General features: G+C 42.8%; 1 protein-coding gene across 1 annotated transcript in view; it reads left to right on the top strand.

The window, feature by feature from the left end:
- LOC147668727 (MFS-type transporter SLC18B1-like) overlaps positions 1–16,809 on the top strand; it is a 1,155,733-nt gene that overhangs the window by 354,215 nt on the left and 784,709 nt on the right. The window contains exon 7 of the mRNA XM_086948472.1: positions 7,260–7,396. Coding sequence (XP_086804598.1) covers positions 7,260–7,396 — 137 coding nt within the window. The remainder of the gene's footprint in view (positions 1–7,259; positions 7,397–16,809) is intronic.

The following is a 16,809-nucleotide window of genomic DNA, read 5'->3' as shown; positions in this document are numbered from 1 at the left end:
AACCAAAGTAAACAAGCATTGAAAATGCAATAGATCGCGCCCTCGTTTAAGTTAAAGCCATTCTGTTTGTAATGAGGTGGCTTTTTAGCTTTGCTTTTATTAGTGTTTTTAAAACTTTCATGTAAATAACATGCATATGTATGCATATATGTATATGTATGCATGCATTTATATTTATATAGATATGCAGATTATATATGTTTATATATGTATATTACCTACTGGCGATAGCCAGTGGGTATATATAGTTAGGATTTTTTCTCTATGGGATTTCTGAAAATTCTATGTCTAATAACTTTGGCGTTTGTGGACGGAATTGGCTGAAATTTTCAGGAAAATGGCACATTTTGTTTCTGAGCAGCCCCTGAAAATTTGGGGGGGGGGGTTCGTCAAGGGGGGCCGAGAAAAAAGGGGGGTCCCAAAACGCGTTTTTCCCATTTATTTTTCTATAGGGCGGTTGGACTCACTTTTAGCTCGAACGGCTGAATAGATTTACATGAAACTTGGCAAAATTGTAGATATGGTTTGCCCGACGTGCCTTTGCTATGTCTCAATATATGTGCTCCAGTGGATTTTGAGAAATGAACGTTTAAAAAAGTATATATATCTGTGACAGCGGTCCGGTTAGCGCCCCGGTTCGCGTACCTGACGCGTAACGGAACTTCGCGAAGCGAAGCTGATTGGCTCTCCGGTGTCTGTCAACATTCTAAACAGTCCGGAGCGGCCGCCATCTTGTCTCTCGGTACGATCGAGAGACAAGATGTGGTGAAAAACGAAGGGGGAAATGAAGGAAAGGGGGCAAGGTAGACCACTCCTGACCCCCTAGGATTGATGAGGGGGATATTAAAGGTCCCCCGCGGGGCAAAAAAAAAATATATATTTTTTTTGCGATTTTACGCCGTAGAGGCGCGTCCCGGTACGCGAACTGGGCAGCTTACCGGGCAGCTCACCGGGCAGCTCACCGGGCAGCTAACCGGGCAGCTAACCGGCAGCGTAGCTGTCAACATTGTGAACAGTCCGGAGCGGCCGCCATCTTGTCTCTCGGTAGGTTCGAGAGACAAGATGTGGTGAAAAAAGAAGGGGGAGATGAAGGAAAGGGGGCAAGGTAAACCCCTCCTGACCCCCTAGGATTGATGAGGGGGATATTAAAGTCCCCCGCGATTTTTCGCGGTAGAGGCGCTTCCCGGTACGCGAACCGGGCAGCTAACCGGCAGCGTAAAGGGAGTCCGCCATCTTGTGTTTTTGGAGCGCCCGGTTCGCGTACCGGGTAGCGTCCCGGTAAGCGTAACAAGGGGAAAACCAAGAGAAACAGTAAAAAAAAAATTAAGGGAATAGATTTCCAGCAAACTTGGCAAAATTGTAGGGACTGTTTGTTTGATGTGCCTTTGCAAGGCCTCAAGATATGTGCACGTGTGGATTTTGTCTAATTAAGGTTAAAAAATATATATATATCTGTAAGCGTGCTCCGGCACGCTTACGTTACGGGTTTTGTTTGCGCTGCAGAGCCGATACGTCACGGTTATGCGACGCGCCATGAGGCGTCTCACGTGGCTACGTGATACGTCACGTAATAAAGAATATATTTTACAGCTATAGATATTAGCTTTTAAAAAACCAATGAAATTCACTGAAAAAACCATAGGTTATAGACCATATATAGTTAGGAATTTGCATTTACAAAACCTTGAAAATTCACTGAAAAAACCATAGGTTAGAGACCATATATAGTTAGCTGGACATTTTATTGACATAAAACCAATGAAATTCCATATATAGTTAGTTGCACTAACTATATATCGCGCACCCGCAATCCACTGCTGATGATGTCACATATTACATCATTCATGACATGGTCAGTTACATCACTGATGACATCACTGATGACATCTCAAATGACATCACTGATGACATCACTGATGACATCTCAAATGACATCACTGATGACATCATGACACACCAATACCAGTTACTACATACGCACTCACTGATTCCTACGTCTACACACACATTCACTCATTCACCCATACAATCACTCATACATACAGTCACTCATTATTACAACACTATCATATGCACTCATACACCTATGCAGACACTCACACACTGCCACTCATCCATGGAGTTACTCACACACCTAGTCAGTCCTGTAAAGAATCAATCACACTTCCATTTCCTCATCTATACAGTTAAACACAGAACACCATACTTCAGTGACATCACTGATGACATCACTGATGACATCACTGATGACATCTCAAATGACATCACTGATGACATCTCAAATGACATCACTGATGACATCATGACACACCAATACCAGTTACTACATACGCACTCACTGATTCCTACGTCTACACACACATTCACTCATTCACCCATACAATCACTCATACATACAGTCACTCATTATTACAACACTATCATATGCACTCATACACCTAGTCAGTCCTGTGAAGAATCAATCACACTTCGATTTCCTCATCTATACAGTTAAACACAGAACACCATACTTTTCACACATATACTAACACATACTTACTCTCTTATACAATCACTGATACAAGTACACATTGATATGCACAGAGTCACACACCTCCCAGCCAGCCACACACACACTCAGTCTTCCATACATCCACTCATTCTTCAATATGTAAAACATATTTAAACTTTACAAAAACACACAGACACTAGATGATGTCATTTGAGATGTCATCAGTGATGTCATCAGTGATGTCATCAGTGATGTCATTTGAGATGTCATCAGTGATGTCATCAGTGATGTCACTGACCATGTCATGAATGATGTAATATGTGACATCCTCAGCAGTGGATTGCGGGTGCGCGATATATAGTTAGTGCAACTAACTATATATGGAATTTCATTGGTTTTATGTCAATAAAATGTCCAGCTAACTATATATGGTCTCTAACCTATGGTTTTTTCAGTGAATATATATATATATATATATATATATATATATATATATATATATATATATATATATATATATATATATATAATTAATATCTGTTTAATTTTATGTTATTTGTTTATAAATATAGTTTTTTGTTTGATAGTTTTTTATATTTAAATAATGTTGTAATTTATTTAACTTAAAAATTGCTACTGCTTCTCTATTTAACATTATCTTACCTTTTTCCACTCCTTCTCCGCTCCTTTTTTCTGAAAGCTGTTTTTGTTGACTTTAGCACTCTGTGTTCTTTACTACTGCTAACCAGTGCTGAAGTGATTCTGCTCACTATTTTACACTTGGTAAAATTGGTTTACACTCAATTGGCACATTTAAATTTACTTACAAGTCGTTAGAAAAGTGGTAATACATGGTACCGGTCAGATAATTAAATGCTACTAGTGGGCTTGCACTTATTGTGCCACCCACTTACATAGTCCTTTGAAACATTTTTCAGGCCTCCTGCCATAGCAGCCTGTGTCCAGTTTTAAACTGCTGATTTCCCTCCTTTTTTCTGCAAGCTGTTTTTGTTGGCTTTAGCATTCTGTGTTCTTTATTACTGCTAACCAGTGCTGAAGTGATTCTGCTCACTATTTTACACTTGGTAAAATTGGTTTACACTCAATTGGCACATTTAAATTTACTTATAAGTTGTTAGTAAAGTGGTAATACATGGTACCGGTCAGATAATTAAATGCTACTAGTGGGCTTGCACTTATTGTGCCACCCACTTACTTAGTCCTTTGAAACATTTCTCAGGGCGTCTGCCATAGCATGCCTGCGTCCAGTTTTAAACTGCTGATTCAACCTAGCAAAATACAAGTTTTGCCAGGCCTAAACCTCCCATTTCAATACATAAAAAATCATCCCAAATATAGACCCTAAACATCCCGTAGGTCAGGCTACATTGTATTTAAAAGTTTGGACATGTGTATTTAAGTGTTGCATGTTGTAGTAGTGAAAAACCTCTAAATAGATTTTTCAGTACAACGCAGCCTTCCTCTCCAATGGGTTACCATTGAATTACATTATTACATGTAATAAATGCAAACATTTGAATGGAAACACATAAAAATGCCATGTTTCGTCCCAAAAGAATTGTAATTTAAAATCCTCTTTAATAGTTAAGTCGAGTTTTAAGTCCCAGTTCTGAAAATGCCTCTTTTAAACAGTTATACAACGCAGGCTCTTCACTCTCGCACCCTGGTGTCATGCAGCTATTTGGAAGTATTCCATCCGAATAACTCACATTCTCTTAAGTAATCAATTTTCAACACTGTATACCAAAAGTTATTCCTAAAGTTATTCCAATCTTCCTGCATATCTCATCACCACGGAGACTGAATGGTTATGCCTGAATATTTTATTTACCACTATGAAATGCCTGCTGCAGCCCATTCGAGCTTTCAACAGCAACACCTGGGGCCCACCATTTTACAGAGTAGACTCGTAATGTTTTACCCAATGCATTTCGAACCAGAGGGCTCTTCAACAGGGGTCACTGCAGTCAGCTGGCATTTTCTTGTCCTAAACATTAGGTGTATGCAGCCCTTTTCCTGGTCACATAATTGTGATTAGTTGGCACTCAAAATTTGTGTATTCCTCTAAGACAGTGAGAGAAAGGGAGACAAGGTGTAAGCAAGCTGGGATTTCCTGCCAGAATGGATGGGGCAGAGCTGTTCCCTGCCTCACTTACATTTCAAAGGGCTGCCTCAAGCACAGTTACAAAGGAACTTGACATAAACCTTTTGTCATCCTAGACCACTTGGATCCTGGGCTAGGAAGGACATTTCCAGAACCAGATGTGGGGGTAGTCTAGAGGTATCCCCCACTTCAAAGGATAGCACCAGGTATAAACATTTGATCCTTGGACCAACTCTTCAGTACACTCCTGAACCTGTGGATGAACCCCAAAAAGACTGCCTTGGTCTTCAGGTGGACATCCTACTGCTTGAGAACTGTTATGTAACTCAGAGAACTGCCCTGCTGCTTGAAGCCTGACTTGCTGCCTGATCCCAGGACTACCAGAGTGAGTCCAAGGGTGAGTTGGCTGTCTACCTGTGTTAACTATAAGGACGTAAAAAGTTTCAGAGACCTTGAACCCTTCATCTTTCCTATGCCTGAAGTGAGTCCTGATACTCCTAGTGTTGCCCAACCAGTCTCAACCTTGGAAGTGGTGCTAAAGTTACTTCTTCAGCCAAAACCTGAAACGTAAAATATTTCCACCAAAATGTTGCCTGAGAGCTTACAGAAGACCAGGACTACACTGCTCGCTGATCCGCCTGAGAAGCAGCCGGACTTTGCAGTAGCGCTCTCTATGCTCTTCTCTACAGCAGCAAATCATGTTCAGCTGGTCCTCTTGGAAAAGGTATTCTGCTTCATGGAGCCCTCGTTGGCAACAGCCTCCAGCTTTGCCCGCCTGGAGATCTTAGACTTCCAAAAAGGGCACAAAGTCTGGACATAGAAATCTTCACTGCGACTATGTCCAGTGGCTCCTCGACCACGATGCCTCCTCTTTAGACACTTTTGGCTGCCTTGCCTCTCTAAGCTTTACTTTCTCAGATAGGTTTCTTCAGGCCAGTTGACCTGGTGTATCCAGACGGTGCTCTATCACATCTGGCCATAACTTTTGACTGCCCCAGTCTCTGGCAACTAGATACCCAAGGTTAGCGCTTTGATCTCATAGGCTCTATTTTCCACTTAAAACTTTTGAAATTCATAACTCTGGTTCTACTGATTGCATTTTTTTAATGTAATTGTATTTATTACATTTGACACATTTTCTGTAAAATGGCGTGAGGCTTTTCTTGATGTGCAGCATAGATACTTTACATGGTGCTTTTACGTTAAAATTGACTCTTTTTGTTCCAAGCTACCAGAGGCTTAGCACAGGTTAATTTAGTGACTTTTGTGGTACACCTTGGCAAAGATTGTGGTTGTTGCTTAAGTTGGGTTTTCCGCACCCATAGTCAATAACCCAATTTCTTACAGCCAGTCTCATGGATTGTGGTCTTTTTTGGACCAGTAGGGGCGTGCAAAGTTCTACCCTCATAGTGGTGAAACGCTACTGCCTTTGCCAGGAGTTTAGTGGGATAAGTGCAGTGGTGGCAGCTTACTATTTAGTGATCAGTACGAGTGAGAAGCTCCTTTTTGCCTGTGTCACTGGAGTGAGGCCTACGGGCACATTCATTTAAAGTTCTGCTGCTGTGTGCTTAGCACACACGTGTTCTACAACAGTTTGGTGAGTAGGGCTCCACAGTGTGTGAATGGAATATATTTGCTGGGTGTATGTAGTCCTATGAGCGGAACAATACAGGGATAATACAATGTTGTGCACTTCTTGTATGTCATGTGAACGTGCTGGGTGTATGTATGCCTATAAACGGTACAATACATAGAAGACTCATGGGTTTCATTTTGGGAGACCTAGAGCTGACTGGGGGATCATGAGGAGAGGTGGTAGAGGAATCCCTTTAGAAATAATTGTGTATGTGTGCATTCCTGTAAGCTGGGTGGTATACCCTTATGAAAGCAAGAGCCAGACTCTTCAGTACACTTCAAAGGGAGCTCTTTGATTAAGAAACGTCACGTGGAAGGGTACTGGCTCAACTCAGTAAGGAGACGGGGCTGATGAGAGAAACTGCAGATGTATTGAAGCTTTCTATCGTATCCTACTGTATGTTTATCTAAAGGTCTTTTCAAGTTCTTTTCAGGAGAAGAGCTAGGCACCTGCTTGTTAGCAACTAACTTGAGTTTCTGTTTATCCACATATTCATTCTCTGCTTGCTGAATTATAAGAAACATATAAAAGAGCACCAAAATGCAAGTGAACTTTGCATTGTATGTTCCAATGGCTCAGATGACCTGGTCTGTTGAGATTGCGAACGTGATTTAGAATATTTTTTATGTTTGCTCTACATTTGCATATGTAATAAAAATCACAGGGTTTCTTCAAGAGTTTTATTTTTCTGCATTACAGTGAATCTGTATTAATGGTTAAAAAAAGTAAAATATAATTTCATTAGTTGCCGGCTCTTCATTCTGATGTCATTGTTCAGTTTTTACAATGATGTTAATGGAATTAGTCTTGGATTAACTGTCCACTAAGATTTTCACCCTGGGAATGTATAGAAAAGGTCCCAGATGGAAAATAATTTTTACAGGTAAGCAACTTTTTCGAAGACAAGGACATCACTTGAGAGCGGGGTCTGGACACTAGTTTTGTTTGTTTTGTTTTCAGTTTGAAGGTAATTCCTTTACTTATTTTCCCTACTTTTTGTAATCCAGATGCAGTTCCAAGCCGAGATTCTTTCTGGAGGATGATCACGATACCAAAGATAACGTTTATGTGTCTTATTATAACCTCAATGAGCTCAAGCATGGCCTTTCTGGATCCCACTATGTCACTTTTTATCACAGAAAAGGTAAGCCACAACCTGCCTGCAACCCTATATGCCATTGCGCCTTCTGTACTCGGGAAACAATTTTGCTCTTTCAGGGGCTCCTATGCCAGCCTAGTCATGTAGTGCCAAGCCTCCTAGAATTTACAAGAACGATGGCTATATACTTTAGCTCCCTACCTCCTGAGCCCTGAGGAGGGTAACCGATCAACAGCATGTAGGTCTTACAGTATATCTGCTTCATGACTTTTAAGGTTCTAAGATGATTTGGAATTGATTAGCGTTACCCTGTTTTGCCTTTTTTTGGCAAGTTACTCCTTTCTATTCCTATAGTATAGTTACATTGTACTCAAATTTGCAATGCAAGAACACACTGAGTGAGTCGGTTGAGAAAATCTTTTGCCTAACAGCTCCTCACCACCACTGTTCTCGTTCTTGTTTCTGCATCTAAGAGGGACAGATTTTATAAAGGTTGTACATGTGGTTGCTGCCTGTTTTGGCTAGTTAATGTGCAATTTATCCATCAGCGGAAGGAGCTGCCAATCTGGTTATCACTGAGGTTTGGGTGGTAGCCAAAGGTGTGCAGTGTGGTCTTAGATACAGGGAAGAACTACCATATTAATCTCCTCAGATTGTGAGATTGCATCATGTACCTAGGTTTGCATCTAAAGATGCGACTGATAGTTTCAAAATTACTTTTGAGGGAAAGGCTAATATCGTTTACTTGTTTTGTTCTTCACGACTCTTAAAATGAAGTATGCAGAACTTTCATTTTCTTACACCGTAACAAGCAGAATACCCTGGTTGTCTTCTTAATTGTCATCGCCGTCACTTTTGAGATCTTCCGAACTCTCCTTAACCACAAATTTCAAGGACACCCACACAAAGCACAGTAACTAATGGATACTCATTCACACTTTCAGAATATCGTCACTGCAATGGGATTGTCTGTTCTCAAGGATGACACCTTTCCACCCAAACATTGATTATGTCTTCAACATCCTGGTTCTCTCCAGAGGCCCTAATATAAAGGGTTGAGCTGCCTTGATAAAAATTGAGATTGAGTTGCCACTATTGTCATATCGCTTTCTTGACATCTGCTCACTTTAAGTTTCGTTGTTTTAAAATCAACTGCAATGAAACCTCCCGAGTTCAACAGGGTAATAACTGGCATAATTCAATGTACATTTTATGTGGGCTTCCAAACTAATCTGTGGGTCTGCCTAGTGGGTATTTGGCTGTCTCTGCATTGTGGCTCATCGATGGGGTTTGGGTTTTTAGGACCCTCTACCTAACACGTTTTAGCTACTGTGTGCCTGGGTCTACTTGAGTCCTGACATATGTCTTGGTCATTGTTCTCCACGGAAGACAGTGTACATTGAGTGGGAATCCATATTCATCTGGTCTGGCTAGGTGTTTGCGACTAGGTTGTCAAGTTCCTGGTGTTCTGATTAGGGTCTGTGAAAATCTCTAATTGTGGAGCCCTGTTGAGTACTATGAAATGTCTGTAAGGATTTGTATTGAGGTCTGTAGCCCATGGAAAGTGTTGCCTTGCAATAGGTGGTTACTGTCCTTTTGTCCCCATTGACCATGTTCCTGTGTCCCTGGTCTCAATGCTGCATGTTCCCTGTGCCCTCATTCTATGACGTACGGTGGAAACCGTTCCTGGGAGACTTGCAGCTATTTGTCGATTTCCATTTAAATGCCGGCCTTGCATCACTCAACAGGCACATTAACAACATCCCAAAGTACCATGAGAATATCAGAGATGCTGTGGCTCAGGGCTCCTTGTATCTTTAAGCAGGATCAAGAATCATATCTGTGGGTGAGTGCCCCCAGTCTTCTGTACAAACACAAAATATGCTTTAACCCGTAATGTTGGTGTTGTAAATAGATGTCCATTAGCTGAGGTGTAAAAAAGAAGGTAGATTTATTCAAGCTTAGTTCCAGGTTAAGTTTCTTATAATTAGGTAGAAGAAGGTAGGAATGAGGGAAACCCCACCAGGAGCAGCCTCCCTGCTCCTCAGCCTCCACACACCAACTGACACTCAGATCCACGACCGACACCCATGAATTCCTCGACATCCTCAAACATCAAGCATTCCAAACATCGTCAAGCACACCAACACTCATTCTGGCTGAGCAGTAGGGAAGACGTAGCTAAATAGGAGGAATGGTAATAAGCATGGGCGAATTTTGCGAATCTGGCGTTCACGAACTTTGCGAATTTGCGAACTCGCAATCCGCAAATTCCGTGAATTCTCTCGAATTTGCGGATTCTTTTTGTGTTCGCAAGGGTTTCTGCCAGTTCGCAAGGGTTTGGTACCAGTTCGCAATCGCGAACTTACTTGTCGGCTCGCAACGGTCGCGACTATGTTGTTTCTACGTCTGGTCCATCATCACAGGTTCCCAGCACCCTCTGTTTCACCACTGCCACCCTCTGTTTCACCCATGCCACCCTCTGTTACATCAATGCCACCCTCTGGTTCATCATCACTGTAGATTATGGGGGTGGAAAGCAAGCAAGCCTGCCCTGCTTCAACTGACATGAATTAATTTAGGGTTAGTTTGTTAATGTGTCACTGTTTTAAAATTCCAGGTCTGGCATCTGCTTCCTTATCAGTAATTTGCTTTCTGTTGCAGTGCAATTTTTTTTTCCAGGACCTTTGTGGCCTACTTGTAGCTATTCTAAGAGCCTGCTGTGAGGGTCAGAGCAGGGTCATACAATTGTTGCAACTAGCAACTGAACTCTGGAGGGGCCCCAGTCAGGAAGCACTACAGGGAATGGTTACTAATGATGAGTTTGAACTCTTGCACCTGCTGAGTGCTTTCAGTTTTGCAAAACTCGTTTTTCTGCAATTTCGCGGGATTCGCGGGGCGCGAACACGCGCGAGATCGGATTCGGAAGCCGCAAATTCGTGCGAATATGCGATTTGTTATTTTGCGGCGTGTTAGTTCGCAAGGTTTTGTGCGTTTTCGCGAGCCGCTTGTAGCGCTAGGCGCAAAGTTACCCTTGCAGTCGTTCAAGGGTGCGGCCATCTTGTTTGCATGACGTATTCCATTTCCGGGCGCGAAGTGTAATCTCGCAAAGTGTGCGGCTCGCCAGTACAATTTTGCGGGTGTTCGCGAGGAAAATCTCGCGCGAACTTACCCGCGCGGTCGTGAACGGGCGCGGCCATCTTGTTTCTCATTCATTGCTATGGTTCTGGGCATGCTTTTTGTATACTCTCTGTATCTCTGCCATCCTTTGCTTGTTTGATTTTTTTTTATCTATATTACTTATTATCTATCTCTCTATTTTTCTTGCTCTATATTTTTGTGTTTTCTGCTATTTTTGGTTAATTTTAAACTACTTTTTTCAACTCTTTACTTTTCTTCTCTTCCCTATTCTATTTTCTTTATTATTTAGCTTCCTTTCTGCCCAGACCATGGTGAAGCATCCCGAGAAGTGGAAGGGTCCCGCACCCCGTGCCCGGCTCCCATGCGGGCGTTTGAGGGGGGAGCAGGTCGTACCCCGAGAGATCCATAGCCCGGAGGAGGTGGCCGCACTCATTTTTTATGTTCAGCGCCGCCTCCCCAGGACCATCATGGCAGGCGGCAGGATCGGTGTCGGGTACGGGATCCGGGAGCCCTGGAAGCGGTGGGAGAAGGTGTGCCGGGCCATGTACCACCACTCTCGGGTGCGGAGCACCTACAACCAGGCCACCCACCGCTGGACGGATGTCCTGACCGTGAGCGAGATCTGCTCGACCTGCTTGGCCTTGAGATCCTCGGGCTTGGTTAGTAGTAGTAGCTATTTCTTTACTACTCTGTTTTCTCCTGCTCTGTGTGTTACTATATTGCAAATGTTTGTTTTTTACCAAGAGCAATAATGCTGCTCATTACATTGTAGGTAAATTATATTTCAAAATCTTCTGTGCTTTTCAGGTGCACTGCTCTCATTCTCAGTTGTGTTGCTACTATGCTTATTTGTTTTCGATTTTGTGTTCATTTCATTGGCCTGTGAAATTATGTATGAGTGTAGTTTAAAGAACTGCGTAATGCTAGACACTAAGGTTCAGATTTTTAATTACTGGCGCATCCCTGCAAAGTAGCAGGGATGCGCCAGTAATTGTGCGCCACGCCACCACCACCCATGGTGCACCGTACTTACAATGCGGCGCACCATGGGCCCAAAGCGTCACCAAAGCGTTACGCATCTGTGCTGTAAAGGTGGCGCATTGCTGGAGTTGCGTCGCAACGATGGCGCAGCTCCATCAATGCTCTGGGGTGCCCTATCTCCCCAATGCTGGGTCAAGCCGTACGTCTGCTTCAAGCAGGCGCAGGGTTTGAGTCACGCATCATTGTCGTTAAAGTGAGTGATTGAAATCTTGTAGATTTCCCTCAGCCACTTTTAGGATGCGTTCCTGCGCAGGAACGCCCTCCCTTGCCCCGGAACGCCCCCTGATGGCGCAGGGCTTTACAACGTGATGCATCTCCCATATGCGTCACGTTGTTAATATACGCAGCACCATTGCGCCTCTTTTGTTCTGCCGCTGCGTCACAAAAGTCACGCAACAATGGTTCAAAAGAGCTGCAAGGGGCTTCTAAATCAGCCCCTACAGACTCAAGTCCAGTCCTTCCTTTGTACACATGGCGATAAGAAGAAATAGTGGTGGTGGATTGATAGTTTGAGTATTTTAATGCTGGTTAATATAGTAGGAAACTTTAGTGTTGTCGCTGATCTGCAATCACAATGGACTTTGTCTGTCACTTCGCATGCTGCAGACTGCTGCCTGCCAATCCTAGGCAAACCTTTTTAGTACTTTGTTTAGTGAGTTACATAAGAAGTTTCCAATTCGACGGTCCGCAAATCAAGCAATACTAATAACGTAGTAGACCACATGAGATCGGTCAATAATATATCCCGTGGAATAGTTGTCTATTTGCTATTTCGCCAAAATATTTTGTTATTGTTCTTTTGAAATGTTTGATTTGGTTGACAAATATCATCCATGTTTTCTGGTCTTTCTTTCTTTCATGTTGTACATCAGCTCCCCCCAGGGGCAAGAGGACACAGGAGGAGGAGGAGGAGGGTGCTGTTCAGGATGCAAGCCAGGATCGGGCAGGCAAGGGCTCCTTTGCTGGCCCCAGTAAGTTTTAATTTTAATATAGAGTACTTATTTTTTCCTAGCATTCCTCATTCGATTTTTTCTAAATCGTCTTTGATCTTCTTGTAGACTGGATCTAAATTCTTATCCTGCCTCGACTATGACTCCCTGTGGTATTACTAGATTATTCTTATTAGTCTGTCTGTGTAGCTAACTAAGATTGCACATTTGGCAATTTCATTGGACTCCCATTCTAGTCAGCAATAGCTCTATGCACTGAGTGCAGTCCTCTGGGATTGTCCATAATGTCTTTTCAAGTCTCCTAAATGTTTATGCTTTGACAATTGCCAACAATAAAAAGGTGAATGACCACCAAGAAAGAATAAGATACTACTTTACTTTTGGTTTGGATAGTAGGACAATCCATTCTACTACTGTTGCAGGGACAAATCTGCACAAACAGAACTATGGACACTAAATAATGCATTGCTTAGCTTATCAATTATAATAGGTGCTGTTAGACTTTCCACATACCTCAGTGATAACAGACTTTGTAGTTGAACCCCCAATCTCCTTACTGACTAGATAGTGTGGCAGAGTCAATTAGCTCCCAAAGTCACCGATGATTGATCCCCAATGATGTCAGAGGCACGGACTCATGCTTGCAAAAATTCCAAAACCTTTAGCTCATCCACTCTAGTCTGGAGGACCAAAAACCACAGAGTCTATTTAAGTTTAAAAGCTTTATTAAAAGAAACCACATTTATTAAAATCAAGTTTGTCATAAAAGTGAACGTTTAACTGAAAATGGAAAAGTGCTTAGTGCTGACGATTAATTGGACACATTTCTTGTGGTCGAGCCAAGCTCTCACCTGGTTTGAACTTGATCTGGCTCGTGTTCTTAGAAGTCAAGCTTCTGTCTGTTAGGAGAAAAAGTGGTGGGTGTTAAAAATAAAAAGCAAGCATTCATCAGTTGTGCCAAAAAGTGCAGCAAGACAACAGCCTTCCCTGGAAAAAGGGACATTTTTACTTTAGAGTAGACAGTCACAAATTATTGCATTGTATTCTGTTTTTTTCACATTTCTTTCTTCCTCCTAGATCAAATATTATATAGTAGTGAGTGGTGTATTCTAACATTATTAAATGTACTTTTTAGGTGGAACATCTGGAGGCGGGGCCAGCGCGGAGGTGGTGGCATTGGACGAGGGGAACAACTCTGGGTAGGAGGCGGTGGAAGTGCCGGACAATCCTGTGAGGGATAACACGGTGGTGGCGGGCAGAGGTAAGCTATATATTCCTTACTTATTGAGATTGAAGACTGCAGAGTGTGCTTTCTGCACGGGTGTATTATAAATCAACCAGGTACTAGCCTCCTCTAAATGTACTTCGACTTAGCTGTGAAGTTTTTGGCGAGAAGAATCCCAATCAGATCTGAGATGAACTTGATGGATGGGATGAACGAAAAGCGAAAGAAGGGTGTAAGTAAGTGTGGAAGGACGAGAAATGTAATGACTGGCAAAGAAGAATGATATGTGTTTGCTTGGTCCCCGAGGTGGCTGGGAAGGAAAGAATATGGTATGGTGCATGGCTGGGTGAATGATGAAGCAAGGATGGGTGGAAGGAGAACAGCCTGGGTGGATGAAACAGAAACTGTATGTGTGCATATACTTTTAATGGATGGATGCCTGGATCATGGTACTATCTGACTCTTAGATAGCATATGTGTATCTAGAGAGAGTAGACGGTCACTGGATGAACTAAGTGTTACTTTGAAGAGCATGTCCATTCCAGTGTAGGAAAGGCAAGGAAAAGAAGTTGTAATTTTGTCCAAATACTACCATGAATAGTAGCAGTAGTTTGTATTGCAACTGCAAGCACAGCATATATCCAGTTATTACGGTGGACACTCCCTACCTCTCTTAATAACTTTAGTTTAGTAGTAGTACGTCATTCATGTGTCGGTGTATCACTGTTCACTCAATAATAAGCAAAGCACCTAAAGGCATCCCATATGTCATCAAATACATCCCATGTGAAGTGATAGATAATCAGATTATTTAGCTTCTTCGTTTTCCTTTTCTAATACTCATTTGCACTATAGGGTGAAAGCTAAATTAATTAAGCAGTAGCCCTTTTAATAGAGTATTCTCAGTGCCACCCGTAATAGAAAAGTAAGAGCTTCACCACCTGCATGTACTGGACCGGTACAGTAACGCAAGTCTGTCTCACTCATCATGGTGTGCGTCTGTTTTTCTCGGTTGCAAGTTCACTGCGCTGGCATTATGCCGGCTTGCATAAGATAACATACCAATTTTCCTAAACAAGATAGAAGAAGAAGAATAAGACTAGTGTACTGTCATAGTCGACTGTAATGGAAGTCCATAGTGCTCGTAGAATTTGTTCCTTAAACTCCCACTAATGTTAGAGCAAGGATGAAGAAGTCGGAGGTTACATAGATACTGTCCTCAATAGTTATGTACTGTACTTTCAATTTGCTACTTGTACTGTGACACAACTTTCTGCTCAATCATTTTGTGTTAATCTTAAGGAGCATTTGTTACAGACTATGTCTTTCTTTCTTCATATAGTTGCTCCTTCCAAATCCAACAGACCATCAAGGAGGAGGGAGCTGGCTCGAATGGCCCGGCAACGGAGGCTGGATGCCACTGTCGCTGAATATCGGCGGCTGGTGGCCCTGGAGGAGGAGGAGACGCAGTCTACCGGTACTACAACAACATCCACTGGGACAGCTGCATCCTCCTCCGTGCCCCCACGGGCTGCCAGCCAGCGCAGTGCTCCAGCGGTATGGAGCCGGGCTACCAAAGCCAAACGCCACCGCTGAGCAGCAGAGACAGCAGCTGCCCCCCACAGGATTTGCAAGGCACGCCAGCGCCGCTTATGCCTCAGAGTGTCCTACCTGGAGCAGGAGGTCCTAAGCTATAAGAACTTGGTGGAGGGCCTCCGCTTTGACCATGCCACCCTCCGCAAGGAGCATGATGCCCTGGCCACTAAAGTCAACAGCACCCTGCCATAGTGTCCCTTTCCCCTTTTTTAGAGACTTTTGGGGGGTGGGAATTGGGAGTTGGGTTTTTTGGGACTTTTGAAGGACAATCGTTGGGGTTAGAGAGGGTCTTGCGGGAGATTATTTTGTTAGGGCTATAAAAATATACCTTTTTGAAACTTTATCTGACCATACCTGTTTTTTACTGCTTTTGAGTCTGGTGGGTGGGGGTTTAACAGTAAGTTTGTTTTCCTGAATAGTCCTAGGACTTTAGTAGTACTACCGTCAATCTCTCGTCTCTCCTAATACTCCATTATACTACCTCCAACCAAACGCTTATCTTACCTGTAATTTGTGTTTGAAAGTAGGGCTAGGCCCGGGGCTGGCTCCCCGGGAAATGGCGATTAAGGTTGGCAATCCAGGGCGGACGAAATTTCCTCCTCATTGCGGTGGTACTAGTGGTGTGACACAGTGGCAGTTGCATGCCTATGGAAAAAAAGAAAATGAAACCTGGTTTGTCCTTACTGTAGCATTACAACGGTACGATAGAGAATATAGCAGGTGGCAGTACACTAGAACAGTGCCACAATGTAGCCTAACAAATGGTAAAGTATTGATAGTATAACTTGTACTTGTGTTGGATTTTTGACATTGGCTACTACTATAAGAAATAGTACTGAAGCTGAGTAAGTCTAGAATATATCCTCGGATTCCTTCACCTGCCTGTTGCTATGACCTTATCCTCCCCAGCAAGTGTGTGGAATTATTGATGTCATTTAGTCACACATCAAGCAAAACCACACAGCCCGGGGGAAGAGTGTTAGGGTTTGTAAAATGGATGGGAATGGGGGTTTCTTTTTGGGTAGGTTTTGTTGAGAGAAAATAAAAAAAGCACAGCATGGACAAACAATAATTGAACATAAAGAAATTTTTGGGTACAAAGCTAACCATAAATCTTTTACGTGACATAAAGGAAGTGCATGCACTACTGAATGCATTGCTACTGAAAAGTAAGTAGTACTTTCGACAATCGTGAATGACAGAATGCGACAGTACAGGGCTGCATTAAATTAGGTTTAAAAAATAGCCGAAGTAAAACCTATAGAATGGCTGTAGGGATCAATTTAGAAGCAGAGAGAGATCCAAGAAATGCAGTCACACACACTCATAGAAGAAAACAATGGATACTGTATCTGTATTGTTGTAGTTGTCCTGTTGAATTTGGTAAGTAAGTTGCATGCAGCAAACAATTCCTCTTATTAGCGGCACTCCTCCATTCCAGCTGACGCTTCGTCCATCGATGTTGGTGACCAGAAGACACCCTGTCCACTGCCTGCCTGGCGGAT

Source organism: Lissotriton vulgaris, unplaced genomic scaffold (assembly GCF_964263255.1).
Source record: "Lissotriton vulgaris unplaced genomic scaffold, aLisVul1.2 SCAFFOLD_386, whole genome shotgun sequence".
In the NCBI taxonomy this organism is placed as follows: Eukaryota; Metazoa; Chordata; class Amphibia; order Caudata; family Salamandridae; genus Lissotriton; species Lissotriton vulgaris.
Note: the sequence above shows the minus strand (reverse complement) of the source record. Positions and strands in the feature narration are given on the sequence as shown.